Source organism: Taeniopygia guttata, chromosome 16 (assembly GCF_048771995.1).
Source record: "Taeniopygia guttata chromosome 16, bTaeGut7.mat, whole genome shotgun sequence".
NCBI lineage: Eukaryota > Metazoa > Chordata > Aves > Passeriformes > Estrildidae > Taeniopygia > Taeniopygia guttata.
In genome coordinates, this window is record NC_133041.1 from 4,287,051 (window position 1) to 4,312,504 (window position 25,454).

At 56.9% G+C, this 25,454-nt stretch overlaps 1 protein-coding gene across 1 annotated transcript in view; it reads left to right on the plus strand.

The window, feature by feature from the left end:
- SRCAP (Snf2 related CREBBP activator protein) overlaps window positions 1–25,203 on the plus strand; it is a 110,293-nt gene extending 85,090 nt beyond the window's left edge. The window contains exons 32-39 of the mRNA XM_072936391.1: window positions 3,336–3,505; window positions 7,139–7,335; window positions 9,463–9,577; window positions 10,709–10,909; window positions 15,350–15,529; window positions 19,059–19,142; window positions 23,859–24,796; window positions 24,888–25,203. Coding sequence (XP_072792492.1) covers window positions 3,336–3,505; window positions 7,139–7,335; window positions 9,463–9,577; window positions 10,709–10,909; window positions 15,350–15,529; window positions 19,059–19,142; window positions 23,859–24,796; window positions 24,888–25,203 — 2,201 coding nt within the window. The remainder of the gene's footprint in view (window positions 1–3,335; window positions 3,506–7,138; window positions 7,336–9,462; window positions 9,578–10,708; window positions 10,910–15,349; window positions 15,530–19,058; window positions 19,143–23,858; window positions 24,797–24,887) is intronic.
- The last annotated feature ends 251 nt before the right edge of the window (window positions 25,204–25,454 follow it).

The following is a 25,454-nucleotide window of genomic DNA, read 5'->3' on the forward strand; positions in this document are numbered from 1 at the left end:
TCATGCCTCATCCAACATGGCCGCCAGCACCATAAATCCCATCATGCCTCATCCAACATGGCCGCCAGCACCATAAATCCCATAATGCTTCATCCAAGATGGCCGCCAGAGCCATAAATCCCATAATGCTTCATCCAATATGGCCACCGGCACCATAAATCCCATAATGCTTTGTTCAATATGGCCGCCGGCACCATAAATCCCATCATGCCTCATCCAATATGGCCGCCAGAGCCATAAATCCCATCATGCCTCATCCAATATGGCCACCGGTACTACAAATCCCATCATGCCTCATCCAATATGGCCGCCGGCACCATAAATCCCATAATGCCGCATCCAAGATGGCTTCCAGAGCCATAAATCCCATAATGCTTCGTCCAATATGGCCGCTGGAACTACAAATCCCTTCATGCCACATCCAATATGGCCGCCGGAGCCATAAATCCCATAATGCTTCATCCAATATGGCCGCCGGTGCCATAAATCCCATAATGCCTCATCCAAGATGGCCGCCGGTGCCATTTTGGAGACTTGGAGGTGGCGCCTGATGTCCCCAGGGGGGTCCCATTCAGTTTTGGGGACATTTTGGGGACATTGGGGACATTGGGGACATTGGGGACATTGGGGACATTGGGGGGACATTGGGGACATTGGGGACATTTGGAGCAATAGGGGCAATGGGGACATTGGGGACATTGGGGACATTGGGGGCATTGGGGACATTGGGGACATTGGGGACATTGGGGGGTTTGGAGTGAAATGGCTCCAATTTATTCAATTTTTGGGATAAATTTTTGGGGTTTTTTTCCATTTTCTCGGGGATTTCTTTTCCCCTCACCTGTCTCACCTGTTCCTCACCTGTTTCACCTGTCTCTCACCTGTCTTACCTGTCTGTGTCTCACCTGTCCCAGGTGAATCCTTTAGGAGGTTTGGAGTGAAATGGCTCCAATTTATTCAATTTTTGGGCTAAAATCTCGGGGTTTTTTGCCATTTTTTGGGGGTTTCTTTGCCCCTCACCTGTCCCACCTGTCTCACCTGTGTCTCACCTGTGTCTCACCTGTCTCACCTGTCTGTGTCTCACCTGTCCCAGGTGAATCCTTCAGGAGATTTGGAGTGAAATGACCCCAATTTATTCAATTTTTGGGATAAATTTTTGTAGTTTTTGTCTATTTTCTCGGGGATTTCTTTGCCCCTCACCTGTATCTCACCTGTGCCTCACCTGTCTGTGTCTCACCTGTGCTGGGTGAACCTTTAGGAGCTTTGGAGTGAAATGACCCCAATTTATTCAATTTTTGGGATAAATTTTTAGGGTTTTTTGCCTTTTTTTGGGGTTTTTTTGCCACTCACCTGTCTCACCCGTCCCTCACCTGTATCTTACCTGTGTCACCTGTCTGTCCCTCACCTGTTTCACCTGTGCTCACCTGTCTCACCTGTCTGTCCCTCACCTGTCTGTATCTCACCTGTCTCACCTGTCCCAGGTGAACCTTTAGGAGATTTGGAGTGAAATAACCCAAATTTATTCAAATTTTGGGATAAAATTTTGAGATTTTTTGCCATTTTTTAGGGTTTTCTCTTCCCCACCTGTCCCTCACCTGTATCCCACCTGTGCTCACCTGTCCCACCTGTCCCACCTGTCCGTGTCTCACCTGTCTCAGGTGAACCTTTGGGAGGTTTGGAGTGAAATGACCCCAATTTATTCAATTTTTGGGATAAATTTTCGGGATTTTTGCCATTTTTGGGGGTTTCTTTGCCTCTCACCTGTCTCACCTGTCTGTGTCTCACCTGTCTCACCTGTCTGTGTCTCACCTTACTCACCTGTCCCAGGTGAATCCTTCAGGAGATTTTGAGTTAAATTGTGCAAATTTATTAAATTTTTGGGATAGAATTTTGGGTTTTTTTGCCATTTTTGGGGGTTCCTTTGCCCCTCACCTGTGTCTCACCTGTCAGTGTCTCACCTGTCCCAGGTGAACCTTTAGGAGCTTTGGAGTGAAATGGCTCCAATTTATTCAATTTTTGGGCTAAAATTTTGGGGTTTTTTTGCCGGTTTTTTGGGGTTTCTTTGCCCCTCACCTGTCTCACCTGTGTGTCACCTGTGTGTCACCTGTGTGTCACCTGTCTTACCTGTCTGTGTCTCACCTGTCCATGTCTCACCTGTCCCAGGTGAATCCTTCAGGAGATTTGGAGTGAAATTACCCCAATTTATTCAATTTTTGGGCTAAAATCTCGGGGTTTTTTGCCTTTTTTGGGGTTTCTTTGTCTCACCTGTCTCACCTGTCTGTGTCTCACCTGTATCTCACCTGTCTCACCTGTCTGTGTCTCACCTGTCCCTCACCTGTCTCACCTGTCTGTGTCTCACCTGTCTCACCTGTGCTGGGTGAATTATTCAGGAGATTTGGAGTGAAATGACCCAAATTTATTCAATTTTTGGGCTAAAATTTTGGGGTTTTTTGCCTATTTTTGGGGTTTTCTCTTCCCCACCTGTCCCTCACCTGTATCACCTGTCTGTGTCTCACCTGTGCTCACCTGTCTGTGTCTCACCTGTCTCACCTGTCCTGGTGAATAATTCAGGAGCTTTGGAGTTAATTGACCCAAATTTATTCAATTTTTGGGCTAAAATCTCGGGGTTTTTTGCCGTTTTTTGGTGTTTTCTCTTCCCCACCTGTATCTCACCTGTATCTCACCTGTCGGGTCTCACCTGTCCCACCTGTCCTGGGTGAATAATTCAGAAGCTTTGGAGTGAAATGATCCCAATTTATTCAATTTTGGGTTTTTTTGCTGTTTTTCGGGATTTCTCTGCCCCTCACCTGTCTGTGTCTCACCTGTCTCACCTGTCTCAGGTGAATCCTTCAGGAGCTTTGGAGTGAAATGACCCCAATTTATTCAATTTTTTGGGATAAAATCTCGGGGTTTTTTGCCATTTTTTGGGGTTTCTCTGCCCCTCACCTGTCTCACCTGTGGGGTCTCACCTGTATCTTACCTGTGTCTCACCTGTCGGTGTCTCACCTGTCCCACGTGAATAATTTGGGAGATTCAGATTGAAATGATCCCAATTTATTCAAATTTTGGGCTAAAATCTCGGGGTTTTTTGCCATTTTTCCGGTTTTTTTTTTGCCCCTCACCTGTCCCTCACCTGTCCCTCACCTGTCTGTGTGTCACCTGTCTCACCTGTCTCAGGTGATCCTTTAAGAGATTTGGATGAATAATTCAGGAGATTTGCAGTAAAACGGCTCCAATTTATTCAATTTTTGGGCTAAAATCTCGGGGTTTTTTGCCCTTTTTTGGGGTTTTTTTGCCCCTCACCTGTCTCACCTGTCGGTGTCTCACCTGTGCAGGTAAGCTGCAGGCGCTGGACGCGCTGCTGCGGCGGCTGCGGGCCGGGGGGCACCGGGTGCTGATCTTCACGCAGATGACGCGGATGTTGGACGTGCTGGAGCGGTTCCTCACCTTCCACGGCCACATCTACCTGCGGCTGGACGGCTCCACCCGCGTGGAGCAGCGACAGGTGAGGGCACACCTGGGCACACCTGGGCACACCTGGGCACACCTGGGGAGGGTTAGAGACACACCTGGGACACACCTGGGCACACCTGGGCACACCTGGGACACACCTGGGGAAGGTTAGACACACCTGGGGAGGGGTTAGACACACCTGGGACACACCTGGGCACACCTGGGACACACCTGGGGAGGGTGGGACACACCTGGGGAGGGTGGGACACACCTGGGACACACCTGCGGCTGGACGGCTCCACCCGCGTGGAGCAGAGACAGGTGAGGAACACCTGGGCACACCTGGGCACACCTGGGACACACCTGGGGAAGGTTAGACACACCTGGGGAAGGTTAGACACACCTGGGGAGGGGTTAGACACACCTGGGACACACCTGCGGCTGGACGGCTCCACCCGCGTGGAGCAGCGACAGGTGAGGGACACACCTGGGCACACCTGGGACACACCTGGGCACACCTGGGACACACCTGGGCACACCTGGGAGGAGTGGGACACACCTGGAGATGGGTTAGAGACACCTGGGACACACCTGTACACACCTGGGCACACCTGGGGAAGGTTAGAGACACCTAGGGAGGGTTAGAGACACCTGGGGATGGGTTAGAGACACCTCAGCACACCTGGGGCACACCTGGGGAGGGTGGGACACACCTGGAGATGGGTTAGACACACCTGGGCACACCTGGGACACACCTGGGCAGACCTGGGCACATCTGGAACACACCTGGGGTGGGTGGGACACACCTGCGGCTGGACGGCTCCACCCGCGTGGAGCAGAGACAGGTGAGGGACACCTGGGGAGGGTTAGAGACACACCTGGGACACACCTGGGACACACCTGGGCACACCTGGGACACACCTGGGCACACCTGGGACACACCTGGGACACACCTGGGACACACCTGGGACACACCTGGACACACCTGGGGAGGGTTAGACACACTTGGGACACACCTGGGACACACCTGGGACACACCTGGGGAGGGGTTAGACACACCTGGGCACACCTGGGGAGGGTGAGACACACCTGGGACACACCTGGGCACACCTGGGGAGGGTTAGAGACACACCTGGGACACACCTGCGGCTGGACGGCTCCACCCGCGTGGAGCAGAGACAGGTGAGGGACACACCTGGGACACACCTGGGACACACCTGGGCACACCTGGGGAGGGTTGGAGACACCTGGGGAGGGGTTAGACACACTTGGGACACACCTGGGGATGGGTTAGACACACCTGGGACACACCTGGGGAGGGGTTAGACACACCTGAACACACCTGGGGAGGGGTTAGAGACACCTGGGACACACCTGGGACACACCTGGGGAGGGTTAGAGACACCTGGAGATGGGTTAGAGACACCTGGGACACACCTGGGGAGGGTGGGACACACCTGGGACACACCTGGGGAGGGTGGGACACACCTGGACACACCTGGGCACACCTGGGACACACCTGGGGAGGGTGGGACACACCTGCGCACACCTGGGATACACCTGGGGAGGGTTAGACACACCTGGGGATGGGTTAGACACACCTGGGACACACCTGGGCACACCTGGGCACACCTGGGCACACCTGGGGAGGGGTTAGAGACACCTCAACACACCTGAACACACCTGAACACACCTGAACACACCTGGGGAGGGGTTAGACACACCTGGGCACACCTGAACACACCTGGGACACACCTGGACACACCTGGGGAGGGTGGGACACACCTGGGACACACCTGCGGCTGGAATGGCTCCACCCGCGTGGAGCAGAGACAGGTGAGGGACACACCTGGGCACACCTGGGACACACCTGGGATACACCTGGGCACACCTGGGGATGGGTTACAGACATGAGACATACATCTCAGGTGTGCCCCACTTATCTGAGGTGTATCTCAGGTGTGCCCCAGGTGTTCCCCAGGTGTGCCCCAAGTATCTCAGATGTCCCTCAGGTCTATCTCAGGTGTGTCCCAGGCATCCCCGAGCTATCTCAGGTGTGTCCCAGATATTCCAGGTGTATCTCAGGTGTGCCCCATGTATCTCAGGTGTCCCTGAGGTGTGCCCCAGGTATCTCAGATGTATCTCAGGTGTGCCCCAGATATCTCAGGTGTGCCCCAGGTGTGCCCCAGGTGTGCCCCAGATATCTCAGGAGTGTCTCAGGTGTTCCCCAGATGTGCCCCAAGTATCTCAGGTGTATCCCAGGTGTGCCCCAGGTGTGCCCCAGATATCTCAGATATATCTCAGGTGTGCCCCAGCTATCTCAGGTGTGCCCCAGGTATCTCAGGTGTGCCCCAGGTATCTCAGGTGTCTCAGGTGTATCTCAGGTGTGCCCCAGGTGTGTCTCAGGTGTATTTCAGGTGTGCCCCAGCTATCTCAGGTGTGCCCCAGGTGTGCCCAGCTATCTCAGGTGTATCTCAGGTGTGCTCCACATGTCTCAGGTGTGCCCCAGGTGTGCCCCAGGTATCTCAGGTGTCTCAGGTATATCTCAGGTGTTCCCCAGGTGTGCCCCAAGTATCTCAGATGTCCCTCAGGTCTATCTCAGGTGTGTCCCAGGTATCCCCCAGCTATCTCAGGTGTGTCCCAGATATTTCAGGTGTATCTCAGGTGTGCCCCAGCTATCTCAGGTGTATCTCAGGTGTGCCCAGGTGTCTCAGCTGTATCTCAGATGTGCCCCAGCTATCTCAGGTGTGCCCCAGGTATCTCAGGTGTTCCCCAGGTATCTCAGGTATATCTCAGGTGTGCCCCAGCTATCTCAGGTGTGCCCCAGGTATATCCCAGGTGTGCCCAAGGTATCTCAGGTGTATCTCAGCTATCTCAGGTGTGTCCCAGCTATCTCAGGTGTGCCCCAGGTGTATCTCAGGTGTTCCCAAACTCACCTGCCGTCCCCTCAGGCGCTGATGGAGCGCTTCAATGCCGACAAGCGAATCTTCTGCTTTGACCGGTGCCAGGTGTCCCTCAGGTGTCCCTCAGGTGTGCCCCAGCTATCTCAGGTGTGCCCCAGGTGTGTCTCAGGTATCTCAGGTGTACCCCAGGTGTCTCAGGTGTATCTCAGGTGTACTCCAGGTATCTCAGGTGTGTCTCAGCTATCTCAGGTGTGCCCCAGGTGTGCCCCAGCTCCCTCAGGTGTGTCCCAGGTATCTCACGTGTATCTCAGGTATATCTCAGGTGTGCCCCAGCTATCTCAGGTGTGTCCCAGGTGTGTGTCACCTGCCCGGCCAGGTGTGCCTCACCTGCGCATCCCCGCAGGCGCTGATGGAGCGCTTCAACGCCGACAAGCGAATCTTCTGCTCCAACCTGTGCCAGGTGTCCCTCAGGTGTGCCCCAGGTGTGCCCCAGGTGTTCCCCAGATATCTCAGGTGTCCCTCAGGTGTGCCCCAAGTGTGCCCCAGCTATCTCAGGTATATCTCAGGTGTCTCAGGTATAACTCAGGTGTGCCCCAGGTGTGCCCCAGCTCTCTCAGGTATCTCAGGTGTATCTCAGGTGTGTCTCAGGTGTGCCCCAGCTATCTCAGTTGTGCCCCAGGTATCTCAGGTGTGCCCCAGGTGTGCTCCAGCTATCTCAGGTGTATCTCAGGTGTGTCTCAGGTATCTCAGGTGTTCCCAAACTCACCTGTACGTCCCCTCAGGCGCTGATGGAGCGCTTCAACGCCGACAAGCGAATCTTCTGCTTCATCCTCTCGACGCGCTCGGGCGGCGTCGGCGTCAACCTGGCGGGCGCCGACACCGTCGTCTTCTACGACTCCGACTGGAACCCCACCATGGACGCGCAGGCCCAGGACAGGTGCCACCGCATCGGCCAGACCCGCGACGTCCACATCTACAGGTGAGCGCACCTGGGGCACCTGGGGTACCTGGGGGTACCTGGGAGGGGCACCTGGGGGTACCTGGGAGGCACCTGGGCGCACCTGGGGGCACCTGGGGGGCACCTGAGGGGTTCTGTGGTAGTTGGAAGCACCTTTGGGTGGAAATTTGGGAGTCAGGAGCTCACCTGTGGCACCTGGAGCTCACCTGTGGCACCTGGAGCTCACCTGTGGCACCTGGAGCTCACCTGGGCAGGTATTGGGGTACCTGTGCAGGTGTTTGGGGGTCAGGAGCTCACCTGGGCAGGTGTTTGGGTGTCAGGAGCTCACCTGTGGCACCTGGAGCTCACCTGGGCAGGTATTTGGGGTACCTGGGCAGGTGTTTGGGTACCTGTGCAGGTATTTGATAGTCAGGAGCTCACCTGTGGCACCTGGAGCTCACCTGAGCAGGTATTTGGGGGTCAGGAGCTCACCTGTGGCACCTGGAGCTCACCTGGGCAGGTGTTTGGGGGTCAGGAGCTCACCTGTGGCACCTGGAGCTCACCTGGGCAGTTATTGGGGTACCTGGGCAGGTGTTTGGGTACCTGGGCAGGCCCAGGACAGGTGCCACCGCATCGGCCAGACCCGCGACGTCCACATCTACAGGTGAGCGCACCTGGGGGCACCTGGGGGTACCTGGGGGGCACCTGGGGGTCACCTGGGCAGGTATTTGGGAGTCAGAAGCTCACCTGGGCAGGGGTTTGGGGGTCAGGAGCTCACCTGTAGCACCTGGAGTTCACCTGTGGCACCTGGAGCTCACCTGGGCAGGTATTTGGGACTTAAAGACTCACCTGTGTTACCTGGAGCTCACCTGTGGCACCTGGAGCTCACCTGTGGTACCTGGAGCTCACCTGGGCAGGTATTTGGGAGTTAAAGGCTCACCTGTGTTACCTTGAGCTCACCTGTGGCACCTGGAGCTCACCTGTGGCACCTGGAGCTCACCTGGGCAGGTGTTTGGGACTCAGGAGCTCACCTGTAGCACCTGGAGCTCACCTGGGCAGGTATTTGATAGTCAGGAGCTCACCTGTGGCACCTGGAGCTCACCTGTGGCACCTGGAGCTCACCTGTGGCACCTGGAGCTCACCTGGGCAGGTATTGGGTAGTCAGGAGCTCACCTGTAACACCTGGAGCTCACCTGTGGCACCTGGAGCTCACCTGTGGCACCTGGAGCTCACCTGGGCAGTTATTGGGGTACCTGGGCAGGTGTTTGGGTACCTGGGCAGGCCCAGGACAGGTGCCACCGCATCGGCCAGACCCGCCACGTCCACATCTACAGGTGAGCGCACCTGGGGGCACCTGGGGGGGTTCAGTGCCAGGTACGGACTCACCTGGGCAGGGGTTTGGGAGTTAAAGGCTCACCTGGAGCTCACCTGTGGCACCTGGAGCTCACCTGGGCAGGTATTTCGGAGTCGCAGCCTCACCTGTGCAGGTGTTTCGGGTTCAGGAGCTCACCTGGGCAGGTATCTGGGGGTCAGGAGCTCACCTGGGCAGGTGTTTGGGAGTTAAAGGCTCACCTGTGGCACCTGGAGCTCACCTGTGGCACCTGGGGCTCACCTGCAGCCTCACCTGTGTTACCTGTCTGGTTTCTCTCAGCTGTGGTCTCACCTGTCCCACCTGTGCCTCACCTGTATCTCACCTGTCCATATCTCACCTGTGTCACCTGTCCATATCTCACCTGTCCATATCTCACCTGTGTCACCTGTCCATATCTCACCTGTATCTCACCTGTACCTCACCTGTATCTCACCTGTCTCACCTGTATCTCACCTGTCTCACCTGTCCCAGGTGAATAAATCAGGAGATTCAGACTGAAATAACCCCAATTTATTCAAATTTTGGGCTAAAATCTCGGGGTTTTTTGCCATTTTTTTGGGGGTTTCTTTGCCCCTCACCTGTCTCACCTGTCCCACCTGTATCTCACCTGTCTGTGCTCACCTGTCTGTGCTCACCTGTCTCACCTGTCCTGGTGAATAATTTAGGAGATTCAGACTGAAATAACCCCAATTTATTCAATTTTTGGGCTAAAATCTCGGGGTTTTTTGCCATTTTTTTGGGGTTTCTTTGCCCCTCACCTGTCCCACCTGTATCTCACCTGTGTCTCACCTGCCCAGGTTGATCAGCGAGCGCACGGTGGAGGAGAACATTCTCCGCAAGGCCAACCAGAAGCGCCTCCTGGGGGATTTGGCCATCGAGGGCGGCAACTTCACCACGGCCTACTTCAAACAGGTGAGGGGGGCGCACCTGGGCGGGGCAGGTGAGGGCGGGGCCACACCTGGGCGGGGCAGGTGAGGGGGTTGGGGGTCCCAGGTGAGGTCACAGGTGACATTTAGGGGGTCCCAGGTGAGGTTTGGGGGTCCCAGGTGTGTCCAGGTGAGATTTGGGGGGTTCCAGGTGGGATTTGGGGGTCACAGGTGAGGTCCCAGGTGACATTTGGGGGTCCCAGGTGAGGTTTGGGGGGGTCCCAGGTGGGTTTGGGGGGTCCCAGGTGCCCCCAGGTGTCCCCAGGTGTGTGCCCAAGTGTCCCCAGGTGTGCCCAGGTGTGTCCCCAGGTGTCCCCAGGTGTGTCCAGGTGACATTTGGGAGGTCCCAGGTGAGGTTTGGGGGTCACAGGTGGGGTTTGGGGGTCACAGGTGAGGTCACAGTTGGGATTTTGGGGTCCCAGGTGGAGTTTGGGGGGTCCCAGGTGTGTCCAGGTGGGTTCTGGGTGTGTCCAGGTGTGTCCCCAGGTGCCCCCAGGTGTGTCCCCAGGTGTCCCCAGGTACCCCCAGGTGTGCTCAGGTGACATTTGGGTGGTCCCAGGTGGGGTTTTGGGGGCACAGGTGAGGTCTGGGTGTCCCCAGCTGTCCCCAGGTGTCCCCAGCTGTCCCCAGGTGTGCCCAGGTGCCCCCAGGTGTGTCCCCAAGTGTCCCCAGGTGCCCCCAGGTGTGCTCAGGTGTGCTCAGGTGTCCCCAGGTGTGTCCCCAATGTCCCAGGGGTGTCCCCAGGTGTCCCCAGGTGTGCCCAGGAGTCCCCAGGTGTGTCCAAGTGTGTCCCCAAGTGTCCCCAGGTGTGTCCCCAGCTGTCCCCAGGTGCCCCCAGGTGCCCCCAAGTGTCCCCAGGTGTGCCCAGGTGTGTCCCCAGGTGCCCCCAGGTGTGTCCCCAGGTGTCCCCAGGTGTCCCCAGGTGTGTCCCCAAGTGCCCCCAGCTGTCCCCAGCTGTCCCCAGGTGTGCCCAGGTGGGTTCTGGGTGTGTCCAGGTGAGGTCTGGATGTCCCCAGGTGTGTCCAGGTGTGTCCCCAGGTGTGTCCCCAGCTGTCCCCAGGTGTCCCCAGGTGTCCCCAGGTGTGCTCAGGTGCGTCTCTCTCCCCTCCCCCCCCAGCAAACCATCCGGGAGCTGTTCGAGATGGCACCTGAGGAGCCACCGCGGGAGCGTGACCCCGACGGGGACAGGGGGGACAGAGGGGACAGGGACAGGGACAGGGACAGGGACAGGGACAGGGACAGGGACAGGGACAGGGACGGACCCAACGAGGACGACGAGGACCCCGCGGCCACCCGCAGGACGCACATCCTGGAGCAGGTGAGGCACACCTGGGGCGGGTGGGGCACACCTGGGGCGGGTGGGGCACACCTGGGGCAGGTGTCACCGATGTCACCAATGTCCCCAAATGTTCATAATGGCACCGATGGCCACAAATGTCCCCAAATGGTCTTGATGGCCACAATGACCCTGATGGAATCGATGTCCCCAAATGTCCCCAAATGGTTGTGATGGCCAGAATGGCCTCAATGGCCCCAAATGGACCCAAATGTCCCTGATGTCCCCAAATGTCCCCGATGGCCCCAATGGCACCAATGGCCCCAAAAGGTCACAATGGCACCGATGTCCCCAAATGGCTCCAGATGGTCTTGATGGCCCCAAATGGTCTAAAATGTCCCCAAATGTCCCCGATGGCCCAAATGGCCCCAAATGGCCACAATGGCACCGGTGGCCACAATGGCCCCAAATGGCCCCAATATCCCCAAAATCCTTGATGGCCTTGATGTCCCGAAATGGCCCCAAATGTCCCCAAATAGTCACAACGGCACCGATGTCCCCAAATGTCCCCAACGACCACAATGGCACAAATGGCACTAAATGGACCCAAATGGTCTTGATGGCCCCAAATGTGCCCAAATGGCCCCAATGGCCCAAATGGCCCCAAATGTCCCCAGTGGCCACAATGGCCGCGATGGCCCCAAATGGACCCAAATGTCCCCAATGGCCCCAAAAGGTCACAATGGCACCGATGTCCCCAAATGGCTCCAGATGGTCACAATGGCCACAATGGCACCAAATGGCCACAAATGTCCCCAAATAGTCACAATGGCACCGATGTCCCCAAATGGCTCCAGATGGTCTCGATGGCCCCAAATGGCCACAATGGCACCAATGTCTCAAATGGCCCCAAATGTCCCCAAATAGTCACAACAGCACCAATGTTCCAAATGTCACCGATGGCCCCGAATGGCACCGATGGCCCCAAATGGCCACAATGGCCACAATGGCCCCGATGGTCTCAGTGTCACCAAATGTCCCCAATGTCCCAAAATGGCCCCAATATCCCCATAATCGTTGATGGCTTCGATGTCCCCAAATGGCCCCAAATGTCCCCAAATGGTCACAATGGCACCGATGGCACCAAATGGCCCCAAATGTCCCCAATGTCCCCAATGGCCCCAAATGTCCCCAAATGTCTCCAGTGGCCCAAATGGCCCCAAATGGCCCCAGTGGACCCAAATGGCCTTGATGGACCCAAATGTCCCCAATGGCCACAATGGCACCGATGGCCCCAAATGGCCCCAGTGGCCACAATGTCCCAAAATGGCCCAAATATCCCCAAAATCCTTGATGGCCTCGATGTCCCCAAATGGCCACAATGGCCCCGATGGCCACAATGGCACCAATGGCCCCAAATGGCCACAAATGGTCTCGATGTCCCCAAATGTCCCCAATGGCACCGATGGCATCAAATGTCCCCAATGGCCACAATGACACCGATGGCCACAATGGCCCCAAATGGCCCCAAATGGCCCCAAATGGCCCCAGATGGCCACAATGGCACCGATGTCCCCAAATGGACCCAAATGTCCCCAAATAGTCACAACGGCACCAATGGCCACAATGGCCACAATGGCCACAATGGCACCGATGGCCCCAAATGTCCCCAAATGTTCCCAATGGCCCCAAATGGTCATGATGGCCACAAATGGCCACAATGGCCCCAGTGGCCCCAATGTCCCAAAATGGCCCCAATATCCCCAAAATCCTTGATGGCCTCAATGTCCCCAAATGGCCCCAAATGGTCACAGTGGCCACAATGGCACCAATGGTTCCAAATGTCCCCAAATGGCCTTGATGGCCCCGATGTCACCAATTGGCCACAATGTCCCCAAATGGCCCCAAATGTCCCCAATGGCCACAACGGCACCGATGACCCCAAGTGACCCCAAATGTCCCCAATGGTCACAATGGCCACAACGGCACCGATGGCCCCAAGTGACCCCAAATGGCATCAATGGTCACAATGGCCCCAAATGGCCCCAAATGGACCCAAATGGTCTTGATGTCACAAATTGGCCACAATGTCCCCAAATGGCCTTGATGACCCCAAATAGTCACAACGGCACCAATGTCCCAAATGTCACCGATGGCCACAATGGCCCCAGATGGTCACAGTGGCCCAAATAGCCACAAATGTCCCCAAATAGTCACAATGGCACCAATGTCCCAAATGTCACTGATGGCCACAATGGCACCGATGTCCCCAAATGGCCTCAATGGCCCCAAATGTCCCCAAATGTCCCCAGTGGCCACAATGGCACCAATGGCCCCAAATGGCGCCAAATGGTCTTGATGGCCCCAAGTGGTCCAAAATGGCCCCAAATGTCCCCGATGGCCACAATGGCCCCTATGGCCACAATGGCCCCAAATATCCCCAGTGGCCACAATGTCCCAAAATGGCCCCAATATCCCCAAAATCCTTGATGGCCTCAATGTCCCAAAATGGCCCCAAATGTCCCCAAATGGTCACAATGGCACTGATGGCCCCAAATGGTCTTAAAGGCCCCAAATGGACCCAAATGTCCCCAATGTCCCCAATGTCCTCAATGTTCTCCATGACCTCAATGTCCTCAATGTCCCCAACACCCCAAATGTCCCCAATGTCCCCACTGTCCCCATTGCCCCAATGTCCCCAAATCTCCCCAATGTTCCCAATCCTCCCAATGTCCCCATGTCCCCAATGTCCCCAACACCCCCAATGTCCCCAACATCCCCAATGTCCCCAATGTCCCCATGTCCCCAATGTCCCCAATGTCCCCAACACCCCCAACATCCCCAATGTCCCCAATGTCCCCAACATCTCCAATGTCCCCAGTGTCCCCCCAATGTCCCCAATGTCCCCAATGTCCCCCCAATGTCCCCAATCCCCCCAATGTCCCCAATGTCCCCAATGTCTCCAACACCCCAAATGTCCCCAACACCCCCAATGTCCCCAATGTCCCCATTACCCCAAATCTCCCCAACATCCCCATTGACCCAAATGTCCTCAATGTCCCAAATCCCCCCAGTGTCCCCAACGTCCTCAACACCCCCAATGTCCCCAATGTCCCCAAATGTCCCCAACATCCCCAACCCCCCAGCTGTCCCCAGGCTCTGTGCGGGGCCGAGGACCCCGAGGACATCCGGGCGGCGTCGCAGGCTCAGGCCGAGCACGTGGCGGCGCTGGGCCCGTGTCCCCAATGTCCCCAATGTCCCCATTGACCCCAGTGTCCCCAATATCCCCAATGTCCCCAATGTCCCCAATGTCCCCAATGTCCCCAATGTCCCCATTGACCCCAATGTCCCCAATGCCCCCAATGTCCCCAATGTCCTCATTGATCCAAATGTCCCCAATGATGTCCCCAATGTCCTCCATGTCCCCAATGTCCCCAATGTCCTCATTGATCCAAATGTCCCCAATGTCCCCAATGTCCCCATTGACACCAATGTCCTCAATGTTCTCCATGACCCCAATGTCCTCAGTGTCCCCAATGTCCCCAATGTCCCAAATGTCCCCAACACCCCCAATGTTCTCAATGTCCCCAATGTCCCCAAATGTCCTCAATGTCTCCAACACCTCCATGTCCTCAATGACCACAATGTCCCCAACACCCCCAACATCCGCAATGTCCCCAATGTCCCCAACGTCCCAAATGTTCTCAGTGTCCCCAATGTCCCCATTGTCTCCATTGCCACCAATGTCCCCAATGTCTCCAACACCCAAAATGTCCTCAGTGTCCTCAGTGTCTCCAATGTCCCCATTGCCCCCAATGTCCCCATTGACCCAAATGTCCTCAGTGCCCCCAACACCCCCAATGTCCCCAATGTCCTCAATGTTCTCCATGACCTCAATGTCCCCAATATCCCCAACATCCCAAATGTCCCAAATGTCCACATTGCTATCAATGTCCCAAATGTCCTCAAATGTCCCCATTGCCCCAAATGTCCTCAATGTCCCCAACCCCCCAAATGTCCCCAGTGTCTCCATTGCCCCAATGTCCTCCATGACCACAACGTCCCCATTACCCCAAATGTCCCCGATGTCCCCATTGCCACCAATGTCCCCAATGTCCCCATTGACCCCAATGTCCTCAATGTCCCCAACGTCCCCATTGCCCCAATGTCCCCAATGACCCCAATGTCCCCATTGCCCCAAATGTCCCCAGTGTCCCCAATGTCCCCATTGCTCCAAATGTCCCCAATGTCCCCAATGTCCCCAGTCCCCCACAATGTCCCAAATGTCCCCAGTGTCCCTGATGTTCTCCATGTCCTCCATGGCCTTCATGACCACAATGTCCCCAATGTCCTCCATGACCACAACGTCCCCATTACCCCAAATGTCCTCAACGTCCCCAACACCCCCAATGTCCTCATTACTCCAAATGTCCCCAATGTCCCCAACCCCCGAAATGTCCCCGCTGTCCCCGCTGTCCCCAGGCTCTGTGCGGGGCCGAGGACCCCGAGGACATCCGGGCGGCGTCGCAGGCTCAGGCCGAGCACGTGGCGGCTCTGGCCGAGTTCAGCGAGTCGCTGAGCCCCGAGGACGGCGCCGGCCCCGAGGGCCCCGAGGAGGAGCTGAGTAAGGCCGAGCAGGAGATCGCCGCGCTGGTGGAGCAGGTGAGCGCACCTGGGCCAGGTGAGGGCGGGGCGGGGCGATTTGGGGGGGTTTGGGGGGGGATTTGGGGATTTGGGGGGGATTTTGGGTGATTTAGGGGGATTTTGGGGGGATTTTTGGGTGTCTTGGGAGGATTTTGGCGTGTTTTGGAATGATTTTGATGGGATTTTGGGGTGTTTTGGGGTGATTTTGAGATGATTTTGGGGAATTTGGGGGTGATTTTTGGGGTATTGGGAGGATTTTGGGGTGTTTTGGGGTGTCTTGAGGTGATTTTGGGTGGATTTTGGGGTGTTTTGGGATGATTTTTGGGGTTTTGTGGGATCATTTGGGGGTGTTCAGGGGAGATTTGGGGGGATTTTGGGGTGTTTCAGGTTGATTTTGGGGTGTCTTGGGAGAATTGGGGGTGTTTTGGGGTTATTTAGGGGGATTTTGGGGTGATTTGGGGGTGTTTTGGGATGATTTTGGGGAGTTTTGGGATGATTTTGGGGTGTCTCAGGATGATTTAAGGGCACTTTGGGGGGATTTTGGGGTGTCTTGAGGTGATTTTGGTGGGATTTTGGGGTGTTTTAGGAGGATTTTTGGGTGTTTTGGGGTGATTTTGGGGTGTCTTGGGGGGTTTTGAGGTGTTTTGGGATGATTTTGGGATGTCTTAGGATGATTTAGGGGTGTCTTGACGTGATTTTGGGGGGATTTAAGGATGTTTTAGGATGATTTTGGGGTGATTTGGGGTGATTTAGGGGGATTTTAAGGTGTCTTGGGGGGATTTTGGGGTGTCTTGGTAGGATTTTGGGGTGTTTTGGGGCAATTTGGGGAGATTTTGGGGTGTTCATGGGAGATTTTGGGGTGTCTTGAGGTGATTTAGGGGCAATTTGGGGGTATCTTCAGGTGTCTTGAGGTGATTTTGGGGAGATTTTGGGGTGATTTTGATGGGATTTTGGGGTGTCTTGGGGGGATTTGGGGTGTCTTAGGAGGATTTTGGGGTGTCTTAGGATGATTTAGGGGCAATTTGGGGGGATTTTGGGGTGTCTTGGGAGGATTTTGGGGTGATTTTGGGGTGTTTTAGGATGATTTAGGGGTGTCTTGGGATGATTTTGGGGGGATTTTGGGGTGTCTTGAGGTAATTTTGGGGATTTAGGGGTGTTTTGGGGTGATTTTTGGGGTTTCGTGGGATCATTTGGGGGTGTTCAGGGGAGATTTGGGGGGTATTTGGGGTGTTTCAGGTTGATTTTGGGGTGTCTTAGGAGAATTGGTGGTGTTTTGGGGTTATTTAGGGGGATTTTGGGGTGATTTTGGGGTGTCTCAGGATGATTTAGGGGCAATTTGTGGGGAATTTGGGGTGTCTTGAGGTGATTTTGGGATGTTTCAGGATGATTTTGGGGTGTGTTGAGGTGATTTTGGGGGCATTTAGGGATGTTTTAGGATGATTTTGGGATGATTTGGGGTGATTTTGGGGGATTTTTGGGTGTCTTGGGATGATTTTGGGGTGTCTTAGGATGATTTAGGGGCAATTCAGGGGGATTTTGGGGTGTCTTGGGAGGATTTTGGGGTGTTTGGGGGTGATTTTTGGGGTTTTGGGGTGTCTTGAGATGATTTTGGGGGATTTTGTGGTGTTTCAGGATGAGTTTGAGGTGTTCAGGGGAGATTTTGGGAGATTTTGGGGTGATTTTGAGGTGATTTTGGGGGATTTTGGGCTGTTTTGGGGGGATTTTGGGGGGATTTTGGGGTGTCTTAAGATGATTTAGGGGCAATTCAGGGGGATTTTGGGGTGTCTTGGGAGGATTTTGGGGTGTTTTGAAATGATTTTTGGGTGATTTTGGGGTGAATTAGGGGGAGTTTTGGGTGTTTTGGGGGGATTTTGGGGTGTTTTGGGGGATTTTGGGGTGATTTTGGGGTGTTTTAGGATGATTTTGAGGTGTCTTGGGATGATTTTGGCGTGTCTCAGGATGATTTAGGGGCAATTTGGGATGATTTTGGGGTGTCTTGGGGGGTTTTGGGGTGTCTTGGGGGGATTTTCGGGTGTCTTGGGATGATTTTTGGGTGATTTTGGGATGATTTTGGGGTGTTCAGGGGAGATTTTGGGGTGTTTTGGGGTGATTTAGGGGCAATTAGGGGGGATTTTGGGGTGTCTTGAGGTGATTTTGGGGCAATTTGGGGGGATTTTGGGGTGTCTAGAGGATTTTGGAGTGTTTTTGTGGGATTTTGGGGTGTCTTGGGGTGATTTTTGGGTGTCTTGGGATGATTTTGGGGCAATTCAGGGGGATTTTGGGGTGTCTTGGGAGGATTTTGGGGTGTATTGGGATAATTTGGTAGGGTTTTTGGGGTGTTCAGGGGAGATTTTGGGGTGTCTTGGGGAGATTTTGGTGGGATTTTGGGGTGTCTTAGGATGATTTAGGGGCAATTTCGGGGGATTTTGGGGTGTCTTGAGGCTTTTTGGGGAGATTTTGAGGTGTTTCAGGATGATTTTGGGGTGTTTTGGGAGGATTTGGGGTGATTTTGGGATGTTTCAGGATGATTTTGGGGTGTCTTGGGGGGCTTTGGGGTGTTCAGGAGAGATTTTGGGGTGTTTTGGGATGATTTTGGGGTATTCAGGGGAGAATTTGGGGGATTTTGTGGTGTCTTGGGGTAATTTTGGGGTGTTTTGGGGTGTTCAGAGATGATTTTTGGGGGGTTTTGTGAGATTTTGGGATGTCTGATCCTTTTGGGATGTTCAGGGGCGATTTTTGGGTGTCTTGAGATGATTTGGGGGGGATTTTGGGGTGTTTTGGGATGAATTTTTGGGGATTTGAGGAGGTTTTGGGGGGATTTTGGGAGATTCGGGGGCCCCAAATTTGGGGGTCTCACTTTTCCCCACGTTCCATTAATTTGGGGTCTCACTTTCCCCCATCAATTTGGGGAATATTTTGGGGGGCTTTTGGGGGTCTTTTTAAACCGGGATTTTTTTGGGGGGGTCCCTGAGGGTCTGGGGGTGTTTTTGGGGTGCTGCTGACCCCTCCCCAAATTTGGGGTCTCACTTTTTCCCCTCCCCAAATTTGGGGGTCTCACTTTTCCCCCATTAATTTGGGGAATATTTTGGGGGGGGTTTTGGGGTCCATTTGAACCGGGATTTTTTTGGGGGGGTCCCTGGGGGTCTGGGGATGTTTTTGGGGTGCTGCTGACCCCTCCCCAAATTTGGGGGTCCCATTCTTCCCCCTCCCCAAGTTTGTTTGTCCCAATTTTCCCCATATTCCATTAATTTGGGGAATATTTTGGGGGGCTTTTGGGGGTCTATTTAAACCGGGATTTTTTTGGGGGGGTCCCGTGGGGGTCTGGGGGTGTTTTTTGGGGGGGTCCCCCAGTGCTGCTGCCCCCTCCCCAAATTTGGGGGTCCCGTTTTTCCCCCTCCCCAAATTTGGGGTCTCACTTTCCCCCCATTAATTTGGGGAATATTTTGGGGGGCTTGGGGGGGTCTTTTTAAACCGGGATTTTTTTGGGGGGGTCCCTGGGGGTCTGGGGGTGTTTTTGGGGGGCTGCTGACCCCTCCCCAAATTGCAGCTGACCCCCATCGAGCGCTACGCCATGAACTTCCTGGAGGCGTCGCTGGAGGACGTCAGCCGGGAGGAGCTGAAGCAGGCCGAGGTTCGGGGGGGGCCCAAATTGGGTCTGGGGTCCCAGTTTGGGTTTTGGGGTTCCCAATTTGGGTCTGGGGTCCTGAATGGGGTCTGGGGGCTCCGGTTTGGGTCTGGGGGGTCCTGATTGGGTCTGGGGGGAGTCCCAGTTTTGGTTTGGGAGTCCCAGTTTGGTTCAGGGGGGGTCCCTGAATTGGGTCTGGGGTATCAGGGTGGGTTTTGAGGGGGTCCCATGGTGGGTTTTGGGGTTCCCAATTGGGTCTGGGGGGTCCCGAATTGGGTCTGGAGGGTCCAAATTGGGTCTGGGGGCTCCCGATTGGGTCTGGGGGGTCCCTGAATTGGGTCTGAGGGGGGTCTCAGTTTGGGTCTGGGGTCTCAGGGTTGGTCTGGGGGGGTCTCAGAGTGGGTTTGGAGGTCCCTGAATTGGGTCAGGGGTCCCAGGGTGGGTTTTGGGGGTCCCAAATTGGGTCTGGGGTCCCAGGGTGGGTTTTGGGGGGGTCCCATGGTGGGTTTTGGGGTTCCCAATTGGGTCTGGGGTCCCAATTTGGGATTTAGAGAGGTCCCCGAATTGGGTCTGGGGTCCCAGGGTGGGTTTTGGGGGTTCTCGAATTGGGTCTGGGATCTCAGTTTGGGATTTGGGGGGGTCCTGAATTGGGTCTGGGGTCCCAGTTTGGGTTTTGGGGTTCCCAATTTGGGTCTGGGGTCCCATTTGGGATTTGGGGAGTTCCTGAATTGGGTCTGGGGTCCCAATTTGGGTTTTGGGGATCCTGAATTGGGTCTGGGGTCCCAGTTTGGGTCTGGGGGCTCCCAGTTTGGTTCTGGAGGGTCCCCGAATTGGGTCTGGGGTCTCAGGGTGGGTTTTGGGGTTCCCTGAATTGGGTCTGGGGTCCCAGTTTGGGATTTGGGGGTCCCTGAATTGAGTCTGGGGGGGGTCCCGAATTGGGTCAGGGGTCCCTAATTGGGTCAGGGGTCCCTAATTGGGTCAGGGGTCCCTAATTGGGTCTGGGGTCCCTAATTGGGTCAGGGGTCCCTAATTGGGTCTGGGGTCCCTAATTGGGTCTGGGGTCCCTTATTGGGTCAGGGGTCCCTAATTGGGTCTGGGGTCCCTAATTGGGTCTGGGGTCCCCAAATTGGGTCAGGGGACCCGAATTGGGTCTGGGGTCCCGAATTGGGTCTGGGGTCCCTAATTGGGTCTGGGGTCCCTAATTTGGGTCTGGGGTCCCTAATTGGGTCTGGGGAGTCCCTAATTGGGTCAGGGATCCCTAATTGGGTCAGGGGTCCCTAATTGGGTCAGGGGTCCCAAATTGGGTCTGGGGTCCCGAATTGGGTCTGGGGTCCCTAATTGGGTCAGGGGTCCCTAATTGGGTCAGGGGTCCCTAATTGGGTCAGGGGTCCCCGAATCGGGTCTGGGGTCCCTAATTGGGTCAGGGGTCCCTAATTGGGTCAGGGGTCCCTAAATGGGTCTGGGGTCCTTAATTGGGTCTGGGGTCCCAGTTTGGGTATCGGGGGTCCCTAATTGGGTCTGGGGTCCCTAATTGGGTCTGGGGTCCCTAATTGGGTCTGGGGGGGTCCCTAATTAGGTCAGGGGTCCCTAATTGGGTCTGGGGTCCCTAATTGGGTCTGGGGTCCCTAATTGGGATTTGGGGGTCCCTAATTGGGTCTGGGGTCCCTAATTGGGTCTGGGGTCCCTAATTGGGTCAGGGGTCCCATTTGGGATTCGGGGGTCCCTAATTGGGTCAGGGGTCCCAGTTTGGGGTTTCGGGGATCCCTAATTGGGTCTGGGGTCCCTAATTGGGTCAGGGGTCCCTAATTGGGTCTGGGGTCCCTAATTGGGTCTGGGGTCTCTAATTGGGTCAGGGGTCCCTAATTGGGTCTGGGGTCCCTAATTGGGTCTGGGGTCCCTAATTGGGTCTGGGGTCCCTAATCGGGTCAGGGGTCCCTAATTGGGTCTGGGGTCCCTAATTGGGTCTGGGGTCTCATTGGGGTTTCGGGGGTCCCTAATTGGGTCTGGGGTCCCTAATTGGGTCTGGGGTCCCTAATTGGGTCTGGGGTCCCGTTTGGGATTTGGGGGGTCCCTAATTGGGTCTGGGGTCCCTAATTGGGGTCAGGGGTCCCTAATTGGGTCTGGGGTCCCTAATTGGGTCTGGGGTCCCTAATTGGGTCAGGGGTCCCTAATTGGGTCTGAGGTCCCTAATTGGGTCAGGGGTCCCTAATTGGGTCTGGGGTCCCTAATTGGGTCTGGGGTCCCATATTGGGTCTGGGGTCCCTAATTGGGTCAGGGGTCCCTAATTGGGTCAGGGGTCCCTAATTGGGTCTGGGGTCCCTAATTGGGGTTTCGGGGATCCCGAATTGGGTCAGGGGTCCCTAATTGGGTCTGGGGGGTCCCTAATTGGGGTCTGGGGTCCCTAATTGGGTCTGGGGGGTCCCTAATTGGGTCTGGGGTCCCTAATTGGATCTGGGGTCCCTAATTGGGTCTGGGGTCCCAATTTGGGTTTCCTGGATCCCTAATTGGGTCGGGGGTCCCTAATTGGGTCTGGGGTCCCTAATTGGGTCTGGGGTCCCTAATTGGGTCTGGGGTCCCTAATTGGGGTCTGGGGTCCCTAATTGGGTCTGGGGGTCCCTAAATCGAGTCTGGGGTCCCTAATTGGGTCTGGGGTCCCTAATTGGGTCTGGGGTCCCTAATTGGGTCTGGGGTCCCATTTGGGATTTGGGGGTCCCGAATTGGGTCTGGGGTCCCTAATTGGGTCTGGGGTCCCTAATTGGGTCTGGGGTCCCTAATTGGGTCTGGGGGGTCCCTAATTGGGTCTGGGGTCCCTAATTGGGTCAGGGGTCCCTAATTGGGTCTGGGGTCCCTAATTGGGGTCAGGGGTCCCTAATTGGGTCTGGGGTTCCTAATTGGGTCGGGGGTCCCTAATTGGGCAAGGGGTCCCTAATTGGGTCTGGGGTCCCTAATTGGGTCTGGGGTCCCTAATTGGGTCTGGGGTCCCTAATTGGGTCAGGGGTCCCTAATTGGGTCTGGGGTCCCTAATTGGGTCTGGGGTCCCTAATTGAGTCTGGGGTCCCTAAATTGGGTCTGGGGTCCCTAATTGGGTCTGGGGTCCCATTTGGGATTTGGGGGGTCCCTAATTGGGTCTGGGGTCCCTAATTGGGTCTGGGGTCCCTAATTGGGTCAGGGGTCCCTAATTGGGTCTGGGGTCCCTAATTGGGTCAGGGGTCCCTAATTGGGTCAGGGGTCCCTAATTGGGTCTGGGGTCCCTAATTGGGTCAGGGGTCCCTAATTGGGTCTGGGGTCCCTAATTGGGTCTGGGGTCCCAAATTGGGTCAGGGGTCCCTAATTGGGTCAGGGGTCCCTAATTGGGTCAGGGGTCCCTAATTGGGTCTGGGGTCCCTAATTGGGTCTGGGGTCCCTAATTGGGTCAGGGGTCCCCGAATTGGGTCTGGGGTCCCTAATTGGGTCTGGGGTCCCTAATTGGGGTCTGGGGTCCCGAATTGGGTCTGGGGTCCCATTGGGGTTTTGAGGGTCCCTAATTGGGTCAGGGGTCCCTAATTGGGTCAGGGGTCCCTAATTGGGGTCCCTAATTGGGTCAGGGGTCCCTAATTGGGTCAGGGGTCCCTAATTGGGGTCTGGGGTCCCTAATTGGGTCGGGGGTCCCTAATTGGGTCAGGGGTCCCTAATTGGGTCTGGGGTCCCTAATTGGGTCTGGGGTCCCTAATTGGGTCTGGGGTCTCATTGGGGTTTCGGGGGTCCCTAATTGGGTCTGGGGTCCCTAATTGGGTCTGGGGTCCCTAATTGGGTCTGGGGTCTCTAATTGTGTCTGGGGTCCCTAATTGGGTCAGGGGTCCCTAATTGGGTCTGGGGTCCCTAATTGGGTCTGGGGTCCCTAATTGAGTCTGGGGTCCCTAAATTGGGTCTGGGGTCCCTAATTGGGTCTGGGGTCCCATTTGGGATTTGGGGGGTCCCTAATTGGGTCTGGGGTCCCTAATTGGGTCTGGGGTCCCTAATTGGGTCAGGGGTCCCTAATTGGGTCTGGGGTCCCTAATTGGGTCAGGGGTCCCTAATTGGGTCAGGGGTCCCTAATTGGGTCTGGGGTCCCTAATTGGGTCAGGGGTCCCTAATTGGGTCTGGGGTCCCTAATTGGGTCTGGGGTCCCAAATTGGGTCAGGGGTCCCTAATTGGGTCAGGGGTCCCTAATTGGGTCAGGGGTCCCTAATTGGGTCTGGGGTCCCTAATTGGGTCTGGGGTCCCTAATTGGGTCAGGGGTCCCCGAATTGGGTCTGGGGTCCCTAATTGGGTCTGGGGTCCCTAATTGGGGTCTGGGGTCCCGAATTGGGTCTGGGGTCCCATTGGGGTTTTGAGGGTCCCTAATTGGGTCAGGGGTCCCTAATTGGGTCAGGGGTCCCTAATTGGGGTCCCTAATTGGGTCAGGGGTCCCTAATTGGGTCAGGGGTCCCTAATTGGGGTCTGGGGTCCCTAATTGGGTCGGGGGTCCCTAATTGGGTCAGGGGTCCCTAATTGGGTCTGGGGTCCCTAATTGGGTCTGGGGTCCCTAATTGGGTCTGGGGTCTCATTGGGGTTTCGGGGGTCCCTAATTGGGTCTGGGGTCCCTAATTGGGTCTGGGGTCCCTAATTGGGTCTGGGGTCTCTAATTGTGTCTGGGGTCCCTAATTGGGTCAGGGGTCCCTAATTGGGTCTGGGGTCCCTAATTGGGTCTGGGGTCCGCCGCAGGAGCAGCTCGAGGCCGCCCGCAAGGACATCGACCAGGCCAAGGGGGGCGGGGGGCGCTTCCGGCCCCGCCCCGGCCCCGCCCCCCCGGGGGAGGAGCCAATGGAGGGGGCGGAGCCTCGAGGGGGCGTGGCCACATCCAAAATGGGCGTGGCTAACGCACCAATGGGCGTGGCCACCTCCAAAATGGGCGTGGCTACCTCCAATATGGGCGTGGCCAAATCCACAATGGGCGTGGCCAATGCGGAAGTGGGCGTGGCTAATGCTGAAGTGGGCGTGGCTGACGCAGGGGGCGTGGCCCAATCAGAAGGGGGCGTGGCCATGTCGGAGGGGGCGGAGCCTCACTCGGAAAGAGGGGCGGGGCCACGAAAACCGCGTCGGGTTCGTGCCCCGCCCCGCCCCTCCCCCACGGCGGGGACGCGGGTCAGCCAGCGCCTGCGGGCCGTGACGTCATCGGTGACGTCATCGGTGACGTCATCGGTGACATCATCGGTGACATCATCGGTGACATCATCGGTGACGTCATCGGAAGCCCCGACGCCCCCTGTGACGTCATCGCCGCCGCCCCCCGCCGCGGCCACGCCCCCTCCGTCCCCTCCCCCCGTGACGTCATCGTCGCCCGCCGTGACGTCATCACCGCCTGCTATGACGTCATCCCCGCCCGCTATGACGTCATCGCCGCCTCGCTCTGCGCCGCCATCGCCGCCGCCGCTTCCGGTGACGTCACAGGGGGCGGAGCTTGACGAGCCAAGCCCCTCCCCCCAACTTCCGGTTGATGCCCCGCCCCCGCCCCCGGCCCCGCCCCCCCCGCGGCGCCGCCGCAGCGCCGACGTGGAGATCCGGCAGAGCCGCGGCGCCGGCCCGGCCGCCAAAGTGCTGCGGACGCTGCCCGGCCGATTGGTCACCGTGCTGGAGGCCCCGCCCCCCGGCCACGCCCCTTCGCGACGCCGCGCTCGGCCACGCCCTCCCCCTCCCCCACCTTCCTCCCCCTCCTCCCGCTCCTCCTCCTCGCCCGCCCCTCCCCCGCCGAAGCGACGCCGCGGTCGCCCACCCAAGCCACGCCCACTTCCGGTTGGGGGCGTGGCTCGGCCGCGTCGGCGCCGCCGCCATTTTGTCGCGGCGGCGTCGCGGCGAAACGCCCGCGGGCGGCGGCGGCGACGGCGGCCACGCCCGAGCCACGCCCCTTCCGGTGACGATCCCGGATCCGCCTCCCCTCCCCCGCCCCGGAAACGCCGTCGGGGTCGCCCGCCCAAAATGGCGTCGCCGGAACGCGATGGCGAAGAGGGGGAGGGGTCGCCCATCCCCCCGCCCCGTTCCACCCGCGCCCGCCCCGGTGACGCCCCCTTAGCCCCGCCCCTTCAGCGCGAACCGCGGCGCAGGCCACGCCCACAAGATGGCCGCCAGGAGGATGTCGCCCCGCCCACACATAAGCGGCGTAAAATGGGGGGAGGGGTTGATGGTGGCCCCGCCCCTAAAAGGAGGAAAAGGGGGCGTGGCTCCTCTGAGGCCCCGCCCCGCCGCACGCAGCCCCCTCGGAGATGCGCGGTGACCCCCGTGCAAAGTGGGGGAGGGGCGGCCCCACAGGACCCCCCCGCTGGG